This window comes from Leptonotus elevatus, chromosome 14 (genome assembly GCF_054856555.1).
Source record: "Leptonotus elevatus isolate MCC_2025b chromosome 14, RoL_Lele_1.0, whole genome shotgun sequence".
Lineage (NCBI taxonomy): Eukaryota > Metazoa > Chordata > Actinopteri > Syngnathiformes > Syngnathidae > Leptonotus > Leptonotus elevatus.
The window spans coordinates 3,246,358-3,259,354 of record NC_141252.1 but is presented as its reverse complement, the minus strand read 5'-3'; the positions used below and the strand labels follow the sequence as shown (position 1 = coordinate 3,259,354).

At 43.1% G+C, this 12,997-nt stretch overlaps 1 protein-coding gene and 1 long non-coding RNA gene across 2 annotated transcripts in view; one reads left to right on the top strand and one right to left on the bottom strand.

The window, feature by feature from the left end:
• Positions 1–12,997, bottom strand: part of LOC147162586 (uncharacterized) — a 97,265-nt gene that overhangs the window by 44,764 nt on the left and 39,504 nt on the right. The window lies entirely within an intron of this gene.
• zfp36l1a (ZFP36 like 1 zinc finger CCCH-type a) lies at positions 324–5,901 on the top strand. The gene is made up of 2 exons (XM_086095177.1): positions 324–596; positions 2,155–5,901. The coding sequence occupies exons 1-2, from the start codon at positions 546–548 to the stop codon at positions 3,202–3,204; spliced, it is 1,101 nt and encodes a 366-aa protein (XP_085951303.1). The 5' UTR covers positions 324–545; the 3' UTR covers positions 3,205–5,901.

Genomic DNA, 12,997 nt, shown 5'->3' with positions numbered 1-12,997 from the left:
TTGGTTATTTAAGCCATCAAATGTTACCAAGTTGACTCGTAATGTGTGTTGCGCTGTTGGAATGTGTTTTGTCTCACACGGCGTGTCGTAAACATATTTCCGTCGCAAATGTGCATTCGCGGCTGCGTGCAGTCTGAGTAGAAAGTTTCAGGGAGGGAAGCGTAGTAAAGGAGATAGAAGAGAGGGTGGCGACGAAGAAGAAAGAAAGAAACGAAACGAGGAGGGGAAGAGGAGCAGAAAGGAGGGGGGGGGGTGAAAAAGTTACACAGAAAGTTGACGCCCCGCGCTCGAGGCTCCTCCTGCTGCAGTATTATAAGGCAAATGTCGAATCGAGCGCGGGCCACTGGGGGAACAACTTGTGCAGGGTCAATAACACACACACATACACGCGCACACGCAAGCAGGGGATCCGCAAAGTCACGCACACGCGCTCGGTCCGGCAACAAGTCCGCGTGCGGAAACTTCCAATCATTCTGGTTTGGTTGGGCTTCTTTTGTTTCGTTTTGTTTGTTTTGCAACTTGTTGGGGAGTTGGTCGCTGCAAAGATGACCACAGCTGTGGTGTCGCCTTTCTTCGACTTCGAAGCAATCAATAAGGTAACTTTTTTTTTTCTTTCTCTTGGCTTGCTTGTGTGGAGGAATGCATCGCTCGCCGCCCACGTTGTGATTTCTTCATCCGTGCTCTACTTTTGAACCAACTTCACGCGTCATTTCCCCATGAATAGAGTGCTCCTGTTTTGTTAGCATGCCCTGTATAGTCGTTTCTAAACGTTAAAAGTGGAGGTAAGCGTGCTCGTTACACGTGAACGAGTACAAAAAAAATAAATAATAATAATCCGATCCCGAATAGGCCACATGGTCGCGTAATCATCCACCAGATTTGCTTGGCGCGGATTAAACCGTTTTAAAAATGCGTCCACCACAGCAAAATAAAACACACACACAAAAACGTTCGAACGTGTTTGTTTCATGTGTGTGTGATTTCCCTCCAATTTCTCCCCTTAAACTGTTTTACCCCCCCCCCCCCCTCCATGCTTCTCAGCGTCACTTTGTCTTTGTAAAGCGATGCCGCCTCTTTTGTGGGCCTGCTGGCCTTCCCTCTCAGCTCATGTGCTCTATTCTACTGAGAGCAGCCACACATTCCTAACCAGGGCAACGAGCCAAACCAGCTGCTGTTCTTCTATACGGCCCTGCATCCGCTCTGCCCCCCCCCCCCAAAAAAAAAGCTAACAGGGTTTTTCCTGGTTCTAATGGAGGCAAACGTGGTACCAATCTGATCAGTGGTGTGACGTTACCCACCACTGGTACAAACACCGTTTATGTATTATTTACATGCATTTTCTTGTTCTTGACCAATTTTCTATATATTTTTTTAAAACATCTATAATATTACTAACTAGATATGCAGGAACCTTCTTTGATGCAAACGTAAATATAGAAAAAGTGCATGTGCGCAGTTTAACATAAAGTTAAACAACTTTAACGCGACTAAATTGGGCCCTGGTGGTGTTTGAACGATTCATTGACACATTTTACAGCCGGGAGGCAGAGCATTTATTTGTAAAATGTCCTCTTGCACTCCTTGTAGCCCAATGCGGAAAATGAAAAACACAAATAAGATAGGACTGTTTTAAAAAAAAATTTTTTGTCACTTTTAGACCACAGTGTTATGTAATTCTTTTACTGTTTCTGACTTGTGACTTATAAACTATGGCGATTTCCAACATCAATTAGGTCTGCTGGCATTCTGGGGGAGTGGTTAGCACTCCGGTTTCCTCCCACATCTCCAAAACGTTCATGTTAGGTCCATTGAAGACTCTCGAGTCAGCTGGAATTGGCTCAAGTAAGGCTAAATGTTTCTTAGAAACCAGATGCTCCAAAAGAAACCAAACAAACAAACAATACTTAGTTGTTAGAATATCCACAAAATTGTCTGACATATTTGCAGTAAGAAAGAACATCTGCATTTGCGGCTCCTCTTCTTCGAGGGTTTTAGCAGCAGCGCGCACGTGTTTGTGATACAGCGCCACTGCACCATTGTGGCCCAATACTGTAATTACCGCTAAAAATGACACCCGACTTGGTTTAACACTGGTCAAATTTCGAGTCGGCGAAATCCTTGGCTAATAAAAGTGTTGTGTCTGTGTCTTGGCAGAATAACAAGCTGTTGGGCTACAACGGCAACCTGGCAGCCCCGCATGCCAACGTCTCCGGCGCCCTGCTGGACAGGAAGGCGGTGGGCTCCCCCGGGGTGTACCAGCGGCGGCATTCGGTCAGCAGCGGCAGCACAAAGTTCAACCAGAACCAGTTCCTCAACAGCCTGAAGGTGGCCGAGCACTCGCCGCTCATCACGGGGCTCGGCGGCGGCGGCAACAACAAGGAGAACCAGCTGCGGCTGCGCGACCGCTCTTTCTCTGAGACGGGCGAGCGTCTCCTCCACAAGTGCCTGGGCCCGGCCAGCCCCACGGGCGGCCAGGTGAACTCCAGCCGCTACAAGACGGAGCTGTGCCGGCCCTTCGAGGAGAACGGCGCGTGCAAGTACGGCGACAAGTGCCAGTTTGCGCACGGCATCCACGAACTGCGCAGCCTGAGCCGCCACCCCAAGTACAAGACGGAGCTGTGCCGCACCTTCCACACCATCGGCTTCTGCCCCTACGGGCCCCGCTGCCATTTCATCCACAACGCCGACGAGCGCCGCGGACCCCCGCTCAAATCCAGCAACGGCTCGTCCCAGTCTTCCTGCTCCTCCTTGTCCTCGGGCGAGGCGGAGCGGCCCCGGCTGCAGCACAGCTACAGCTTCGCGGGCTTCCCCAGCTCGGCGGGTCTCCGCGACAGCCCGACGTCCGTCACCCCGCCGCCAATGTTCTTCCCCGACGACGTGCCCGACTGGCCCAGCAGCAACCCCTTCACCTACTCCAGCCAGGAGCTGGCCAACCTTTTCGGGCCCAGCTTAGGCGGCGTCCCCTTGGCCCCGGAGATCGGCAACGGCGCGCCGCCTTCCCCCACCAACGGGCCTTACTACTTCCGACCCATGCTGGAGTCGCCCCAGATGTTCGAGTCCCCGTCCAGCCCGCAGGACTCCCTCTCGGACCAGGAGGGCTACCAGAGCAGCTCCGGCAGCAGCCTGAGTGGCTCAGAGTCGCCCACGCTCGACACCACCCGCCGACTCCCCATCTTCAGCCGCCTCTCCATCTCAGACGACTAGACGGCACGCCTTATCTTGCTCCTTTGTATTTTTTGACACAAGGAGAGCGGGTCCCAAGGCCCTGGATCGGATGTAGTCAGTCAGGGCAGGATTCCCCCCCAGCGTTTGCCGCCTTACACACCGGCCATCTATAGGCTGTCTTTTTCCCGCCTTTTTACCTGCTTGGTGTCCTGTGTGTAAGGTATGCGGGATGGGGGGTTTGAAGTTGCCCCGGGACTTTGGGAATTCACGGGCGGGGCGTCGCCAGCCACGACAGAGGTGTGAAGTTTAACACCCAAGACTCACTGCCCAAAACCTTTTGATTATTTTACTCTGACAATCTACAATCCAGAACAAGTGGGCACTCCAGATCTCAGTTTGGGAAACCTAAAAGAAAGTGACTGGCAAACCGATTAGGGTACCCGGCCCTCAAACATTACATACAACCACGTTTGGGGCCCTGAACCTCAACAAAAGTGCCAACCATTTTGGGCCCCAGAGACTCAACGATCTTGAAACCGCCCCAAACCTCAGTTTCAGAGGCCCAGTGACTTACGAACCATTTTGGGCCCCTAAGCCTCAGTTTGGAAAACCCGGTAACCCACAAACCATTCTCAGGCACCTTTGCCTCAGTCTGAGTAATAGGACGATTCAAAAAAGTCTTTTATAAACCGTTTTCAGCCCTGAGCTTCTGGGCACCCCAAATAAGTTACTCACTTGGTAACCCACGTAACATTTCGGGGCCTCCGTTAATGAAACTGGGTGACCAAAAATGTCCTTTGCAAACCAATTTCAACTCTTGACTTCAGTTAAGAAAAGCTCAATTAAAAAAAGTGACCCTAGGACCCATTCTGTGCCTCAGTTTGTTAAACCAGCTAATCTACAAACTATTTTTGGTCCTCCTGTCACTCAGTTTGGGTAACCGGGCGTCTCAAAAAAGAGATTTCTGAACTCATTTGGGACCCCAAAAAAAGGTGACCCAGGAGCCATTTTGGGCCCGCGAGCTTCAGTTTGGAAAACCACATCACGCCAAAAAGTGACTCGTGAATCCTTTTTGTGCCTCTATTTCGGAAACCTGGCGACCCAAATAGTCATCGCGAACCATTTCGGGCCCCCCGTGCCTCAGTTTGGAAACAGCACAAGTTTAGGGACCATCAGCAAATCATTTCATCCCTGATAATCTGCACACAGTTAGTTTATTCTGTTTTAAGGAAGTAAACACAAAAAGAAAAAGTGCCCTGCCATGTGTCACGGTGCCAAAAAAGAAGAAGCAAAAACCACCAGAAAGGAATTGAACCGAAAATTGTGAGAATTGACTCTTAAACATTATTTTTTGTTCTTTCTTCGTCAATTTTTTTGCTCTTGAATGTGTAGCAGCACAAGTGGCCTTGGAAAACAAAACGGGGGGGGGGGGGGGGGGGACTGTATTGCACTAGCCACCCCCCCTCCTAGCCCCCACCTCACCACCCAAAAACCAGAACAAACAAAAAACACACAACCCTGAAAAGATATGAAAAGTTGTAAAAAAAAATAAATGAAAATTTAATCAATTGAAATGCAAAGAGAAAGTGCCTAGGGGACGGGGTTTGTGTGTTTTGCGTGGGGGTGAATGGACTACTGTGCTTATCTAATTGTGATGTAGGGTGAGTCTGCAGGAAGGACTTTGAACTGGAAGTTGGTCACTAACACCCCCCCCCCCCCCCCCCAACCCTTATTTTTTTTTTTCATCCTGTTGCTGGTCACTGGCTTCTTCTTTTTTCCTCTTTATCTTGATTAAGCTGATCATTATTGGCCACCTCACTTGACAAGATCTCCAAGCTCTCTCTTCTTCCTTTTGATAATTATTTTTTAGTAATGTTATTATTATGGTTACTATTATTATTATTATTAATATTATTTGAGAACTTTCTAGACAGAAGGTTTTTTTTTTTGCTTGTCACTGCTTATTTAACTTATCAGAACATATTTATTGGTGATTATATGCGTTTTTTTCCCTTGTTTTTTGTTGTTTAATTTTTGTATTTATCTGGATAATGAACAATAGAATATATTTTCTTTTATGTTAAATTATGATCTTCCATATTAATCTAAAGATTGTGAAGACATTTTGTCAGTTTCCTTTGTTTTTCTTTTGTTTTTTCCACAGTTTAATATATTGTACTTCTTCTGCAACTACACTTTTTTTTTTGTCAAAAATAATTTAAACTGCGACAAGGAAAAAAATGCCGTTTTGGATTATTTATTTCACGTCTTCCCTTGTAACTGCAATTCCACCGGAACAAACGTGGTCTTCCCGCCCCCGCCCACACCCACACACGTTTCGAGTGCTTTCGAGAAGTAACTCGGGTGCTTTTAAGACCTTTTCTTTCGTTTTTTTGGGGTAGCGTTCCTCCTCTTCACCCAGTCTGCTGTGACCAAATAGCTTGAGGAAAATTGAGTTCAAGTGCCTCGTTTGCGTACATTCCAGGTAGCTAAGGACGATGGAGGACCTGTTTTTTTTCCCCCATGTTGCCTTCACACGTTTTGTTAAAAAAAAGATTATTATTTTTTTGTTTACTTTTTGGGACACAAAGAACGTAAAACGACAAAAACTGTTGAATGTATTTCTTTCCAGCCATGTTTGTCACTACAGTCCTGTGCTGTTGCCTCTTTCTTTTTTGTAAAGTATTGATTGCAGTTCAAAGTCAATAAACCCCGTATTTTTTCGGAAAAAGTGGAGTAGGTGTGTCTGCGTTGTGTTGGAATGTTGAAAAATGACGGAACTTTGGGACCTAAACATTGTGAATTTGAGTCGCATTTTGCCACGGCAAATATAGACTTGGGCAACATACGCTTATGCTAGCAGGGGCCATCAACCTTTTTGAAACTGGGAGCGACCGACCGATTAATATGAAGGGCTACTAGTTTGATAAACACTTCTAAAATAACAAATTTGCTCAAATTATCTTCAACAAGGGTATTAATACATTGATATTCATTTATGTGAAGTCACTGATACAGTCATTAGAAAACGCATCAATATTGAAAATCACAATATACCATTGCCGGTAAGCTATTTTTAGAACAGGCCTACAGCCTACTCATGTAGTCCTTGGCGACCACCTGACACCCGCAGGTAGACCGATCACTACAACAAACATGGATCAAAATGCTTCTTTGCCAATTGAAATGAATGACCAAACAAATAGCTTCCAACCCGATTGAATGCCCGTCAGTTTTGTTTGTCTTTGTGAGATCTGCTTGCACGTTCATGACAATGTGCATAGAAGGTCGGCAACATATTGACAACATGAAAATTATTTTATGCTCGCCAAATTCAATAGTCTTTGCGACGTATTCAATTATTTCACATGAAAATGTTAAAGTTGTTAGCATGTCGCAGATGCTAACATCTAGCATCAAAATGTTCTCAGCTAAAAGTACATATCCCAATAAAAAAAAAATGGGATAAAGTCCATGGCATACGCCAACGTAAAAAGAAAAAGAAAGAAGAGCCAACTTCTCACCTGACTGTGTTTGATGCTACGCATGTTTGATAAATTTTCACCCCACATAAAAATGTCCCCACAAAGTCTTTGTGAACATCTCAATAAAACACGCTTGGATAAAGTTTGTGACATATGATAGCATCAGTCATCATCAAGAGATGCTCTCCGATAAATGCTATCATCAAACCTGAAAATTCGCCTACGCTGCTACGTATGCTGACGTCTCACAGGAAAATGTGCTCCCATTGTTTTGTGGCATATGCTAATGTCTTGCTTGGAAATGTTTTGCTGCTAGCCAGGTTATGTGACATATGCTAACATCTTGCATGAAAATGTGCTTAGTCTGCGACATTTACTAATATCTCACAAGAAAAATGCGTTTGGATGCTAGCTAGCCACGTTTGATCGTCTTATGTGACATATTCTAACATCTCGCATGACAAGGTGCTTAGTGTTTGCCATATCAACTAACTAATTAAAAATGGCTTCATAAAGACAGATATATGCTAACATCTCATGTGCAAATGTGCTTAGTTTTTGCCGAAACTACTAAACGCTAGCATAGAATTGGTCTATGATGTTTGCCAGGTTTGATAGTCTTTGCGAATTGTGCTTACATAAAGATTAGCAATATGCTACCACATGTCGCACAAAAAAGTGTTTTGAAGTTGGATAGTCTTCGCAACATAGGCTAGCATCTTGCGCAAAATTGTGCTTGCATAAAGGTGAGTGATTTGTGCTAACACATCTCACACAAAAAAGTGTTTTGCTACTCGCCAAGGTTGGATAGTCTTTGCGACATACGCTAACACCTAGTATGAAAATGTCCAGCGTAGCACTTTGTGGGGTGTTTCACGGCAGCGGTAGTTGATTGGCGAGCGGCGTGGAGGCGACTGACCCGTCTGGTGATAAACTCTCGGCTCTAAAGTACACGTTAGCGTATTGATTGGCGATCAATGACGGCGAGGTTAGCCTAGTTTAGCTAACGGTATTCCCAGTAAGCGTAGAATAAACATGGTCGCTATTGATTCTCAACTCAAACATCGCTCGATCGACACCCACGGGACACTTTATCACTGGGGTGGGAAAAGTGGGGTCCAGGTGCCACGTAAGGAAGACCTGTTCCTTTCGTAAATTTTTTAGAATGAGAAAAAAAATCTGACCATTTGACATATTTGACATACACTCTAAAGTCCTTTTTATTCACGTCATCCACAAACAGCTATTCTAACAATCCAATGAGGCCCTTGAGCACAAAAGTGTGCACACCCCTGCTTAATCAGGTGTACCGAATGCTGTATTCCCACTCAGCTCTCCAGCTTTTCCCCTAAAACATGTGCTTTGGTTTCTCATCGGCTGGCGTGTGTTTATCTTCTCTCGGATTGCGCCAAAGGAGCCGGAACAGGAACGCTCCCTTCCCCTTTGCACAATGGAGGGTGCTGACCCGGCACAGCTGACCCATGAAGGCCTCTCCTTGTTGCCTGCATGCCTCCTCGACGCACGCACGCACGCACGCACACGCCTCATAATCACGACTCGTCTCCCGATATTCCCACGTTACGCTAACCACATGGCGTTGACATTATCACAGTTTTTGTATAATTTCCTTCTAAAATTCTTGAGAAATGACTTGGCTTGGGGAAAAAGAACATATTAGTATTTTTTATCATAAAGTAAAATTACTAATAAATATTGTAATCAGTATTTTACTGTTCATGACATTTTTACTTTTTTTATTTGTATTTTTTTGAATTTGCGCTATTACAAATATAATAATGGCCATTTCATATATTATACATTTTCGTACAATTTGAACATGTTGAACATTGTGTTTTTAATCATATATTTGACATACGAATAAATGTAAAAACTATTTTAATATTTTTTATGAATATTTTCCACGCTACCATGACCATGAGATGGTTGCCATTTTATGTATCATATGTTTTTGTACAAATTCCTAATGAATTCTCACAAAAAATTGGCCAAACTAACTATATTGTGATGATGATACTGATGATGATTACTACACGGTAATTGTCAGAGTACAAATTTTTCTCAAATCAAAATTCCAATATTTGAAAAGTAAAATATTCTTAATATTTGCAAGTTTTTAATGATGACAACCTAAATTTTTAAATAATATTTCATCTCAAAAAATCTTATTATATTCAGAGTACAGAAATGTTTCTTTAGATATTTAAAATGGGTAAAATCACTATTAGAGAAAAATGTTAAATTGATGATAAATTGAATTATTATGTTATAATGTAAAATGCATGTCAAACATTTAATATATAATCAAACATAGTTAATAATAATAAAAAAATAATATTTCCACTTAATGTAAATATATCACATTCTCAGTTTGTTTTTTCATGCATACTTTTTTAGCCAAAACACTTATAATAATAATAATGGTGATGATGATAATAATAATAATAATCTGGTGGTTTTTGAAATACAAATAGCAATTTATAGATAAACCGTAAAAAAAAAGAAAAAGCCATGATTAGACAGCCAAGCTAATGAAGCACACGAGCAGGCTTCACAAATAAGGTAAGAAAAAAAAAAAGATAAAAACCAAAATGAAAAGTGAGGAAAAGTATTTGTTAAATGCACCCATGTTGACATCTCAGTAATTTTAATAACGTGACGTAAAAGTGGCTCGTGTGGGTTGTCGAGCAGGACATGAAAGACGGCTGCTTCCTGTTTGCGTGGTGCACCTTGACACCAGGAAGTGGCTTTTTTGTCTGCATCTCACTTTGATAAGTGTCAAAAAAACAAAAACAAAGCGTCCATGACTTCTTTCTGTCACTTTCCAACATGTGGGTGACGATGTACTCTGTGCGGGCCTCCATTCACGAGTGCATGCAAAATAGGCGTGGACGACATGTTGAGTTGTGATCGTGCTAATGCTAACAACATGGCTGAAGGCAGGAAAGAGTTCAGAAAGAAAGGAAGGAAGGGAGACAGGAACGTAGCAAAGAAGGCAGAAAAGTTTAAGTGAAGGAAGAAATCTTTCCTTTCGAAATTAAGTGGAAAGAAGTCAAGGCAGCCATTTTGATTTTTCCACTGGAAGCTAGCTTGATCGTAGTTTATATTGCAATCATGACTAATGACGCCACCATCAACAACACCATACAGAAATGATGTTTAATACGCCACAAAAACAAAATCGCTTATTAATACCGCAGTCAAATTGTATAACATGGTACCAGTCATTAGCGTTAGTGGCTAAAAGATAGCGGCGCGGAATGGAAGGTAGAAACCATGGAAGTGAAGCAAAAAAAGTCATCAGTAAATTATTATTTTTTTGCCCCAGCCTGTACCAGCATGCAAACTCCACTACTATGACCTCTGACCTATTCTCAATCCAAGGGTGCAATAACCCCATGGCTGTAATCAGGTCTGCTGGCAATAAAGGTCAGGCGTTATCTGGGCTTTGTGTGCCGCAGGCCGACTGATTGCAGATCAGCAACAAGACAACAGCGCTGACCGCTCCCTGATCCTCGGGGCTCAAAACTCGGAGGGCCCTCCGCCCGGGCAGGCCTCGCGTTAACCGCCATTAGACCCCCGCCAAGGATCCAGTGTCACGTGTGCTTTTCTTCCCTGCGGCTAATTGGCAACCCTTGACCTGTGTAAGAAAGGAAGGGAAAACATATGTTGGGGGTGGGAGGGGCAAGATGTGTTTTTGACAGGTTGTGGAAACACGACGTTCCACTGAACAAATGTCAAGCGGCTAAAATCTGACGCTAATGGGCCGGCCATGACTTTTGGAGAATTTGGCTGCACTGCGAAACTCACTTTACAAGTCCAAGAAATGAAAAACCCAATTTACCAGGTTTTCCTTTCCAGTTTAAAATAACAACAGCAGAACCCAGGATGTTGTTTTCTTTTAAAATCCATCCCCCCTACTAGCCTTGTCCTAACTAATGCTAAGCTAGTTGATAAAGCTACATTTTTGGGGCATAAATACTCTTGAAGATGTGCAGTCGGCCATTTTGTCCGTTATGATTGATGCGATGGCATCACTTGAGATTTTGCAGGAAGTCGTCGCCGTGGAGTCGGGACCGCTCCGGACTCAGAGCATCAAACCAGGCCACATGCCGGCACACACAGCAGAAGGATGGATTTTCTGCTTTTGCTTTTGTAAACAAGCCGCCAGTGTGTCCTTGGGGGGGTCAGGGAATAGTTCAAAGTGTACTTTGTATGCCTCACTGTGTGTGTGCATGTGTGTGTCTATTTCACAATGATCCGCTGGATGAGGTTTAGAGAGAGAGAGAGACGAAGATAAGGAAGGACTGTGAGAAACCGCAGATCTCACACCCACTCCCAAGGAAACGCACACTCAAACAAACACTCAGACAAGCGCGCACACACGTCGAGAACACAGATCTGCACCTGAGCAGGAAAGGCACATTAACGGTCCATGTCGGGCTCCCTCAGGGGAATAACGTAATGTAGTCAATTTGAGTCAATTCTTATTTAAAAAAAGTTATAGTATATATATATATATTTATTTTGTTTAAGGTTTTGGGACATCTGCATTCAGCCTCAGCCCATAAACGTAAAAATGTTAAAAAAATAAATAAAATACATTTATTTTTGACAAAGATTTTTTTACTGTAAAAATGCAATACTTTTACCAGAATAAATTATGATTATTATAAAAAAAAAGACCTTTACCCTAATATATTTTTAAGAAAAATATGTTTTATTCATGGAAAAAAGTAGGACTCTTACCACAATTAAGTAGCATTTTCCCAAGAATTAAGTTGTATTTTGTTCAATAAAAAAAGCTACATTTTTACCATAATAAATTGCTTTTTTGGTAGATATAAATTGTCCCTTGTTGTATACATATTGTATATTTTTAGTAAAAAAAAAGAAAAGAAATTATGTTGTAAAAAATACAGTATTTTTATTTTTAATAAACTAAATTAATTTAGTTTTGTTTGATAAAAATTATTTATTTTGTAAAAGGCTTCTCTCTGAGCCTTTTTTTGTTTTTTGCTGAGCTGAGATTCCTCAAGACTTCCTCCTCTTCCATCGTCTATGCATGCATGGATGTCAGATAAGATGAGAAAACCCGTCAGACCTGCTGCTTCTCTCCTGCTACAACACGCTGCAGCCGGGCCGCAAGCGCCGCACAGAAAGAATTAGAGCGCACAAAAGGCCTTTGCGTCACGTCAGCGGGTTTATTAAATCAACAGCTCGCCAAACGCTTGCGTGTGTGTGCGTGTGTGTACAAAACCCAAAAATGCTATACTCTGCTTAATGACTTAATCACCATTGTTACAGTATGTAAATGTGATGCTTTGTTTGTCATTAAAAATGTCCCTAACACACTTCCTTTTTTCTTTTTCTTTTTTCAAGTTGGGCAATTACGGTATAACATGCTAGCACATTGCAAAAAGTAAAAAAATAAAAAATAAATCTACATCCAGTACAAGCTTCTGATTATGACAGGATGTAATACAAGTGCAAAGGTGATCCGCCATTTTGGACGTTTGAGTTCATACAGAAAGTCAAATCAGATTTTTTTTTTGTCAATGTGAACCACCAATGCTAACAAACTAGCCACCTTTTTGTCCAAAGTACAGATTTGGAGCGACCTGGCTTACTTATTTTTCAAGATACGCGCCCTCTCCGTCACAGCGAAGTCTCCGTCACAAAGTTTTTTGTCACAGTTACCTCTTTGTCACAGCCAAGCCATAGCCACTACACAGCTAGCCAAGTTAAGGCAAGTTAGGTCTCGTCACGTCACACTTGTTCCAGTATAGTCACGTCCTTTCCAGTCATGGCGAGCAGTCTAGTCACGTCACGTCCAGTCATGGCGACCAGTCTAATCACGTCTCGTCCAGTCATGGTAACTAGTCTAGTCACGTCCCGTCCAGTCCCGTCCAGTCCCGTCCAGTCATGGCGACCAGTCCAGTCACGTCATGTCCCGTCCAGTCACGTCCCGTCCAGTCAATTCTCGCCCATCCAGTCACGGCGACCAGTCCAGTCCCGTCCCGTCCAGTCACGACGACCAGTCCAGTCATGGTGACCAGTCCATTCACGTCCTGTCCAGCCCTTTGTTTCATTAAAGCGATTCCTGTTGCACTGCCTTATTGTCCTGCATTTGTGTCCGCCATGTTTCCCATGACAATGAAATGGTGACGTGCAAACTGTTTATTTTTTATTATATTCAATTGTTATTACCGCATGTTTTTAAAAGGTGTTTTATTGTTTTTATGTACAGCACACTTTTTCATGTCCATCCATATGTTCCACAGCTTTGATTTACCTTCGGCGAGGGAGCAGGCTCCTGAAATGAACAC

What these genes read in the sequence shown, in the direction of transcription:
- zfp36l1a (XM_086095177.1), top strand. Translation starts at nt 546, where the DNA reads ATGACCACAGCTGTGGTGTCGCCTTTCTTCGACTTCGAAGCAATCAAT. An exon ending in ACTTCGAAGCAATCAATAAG is followed by an intron (nt 597 to 2,154) that starts GTAACTTTTTTT and finishes GTGTCTTGGCAG; the next exon opens with AATAACAAGCTGTTGGGCTA.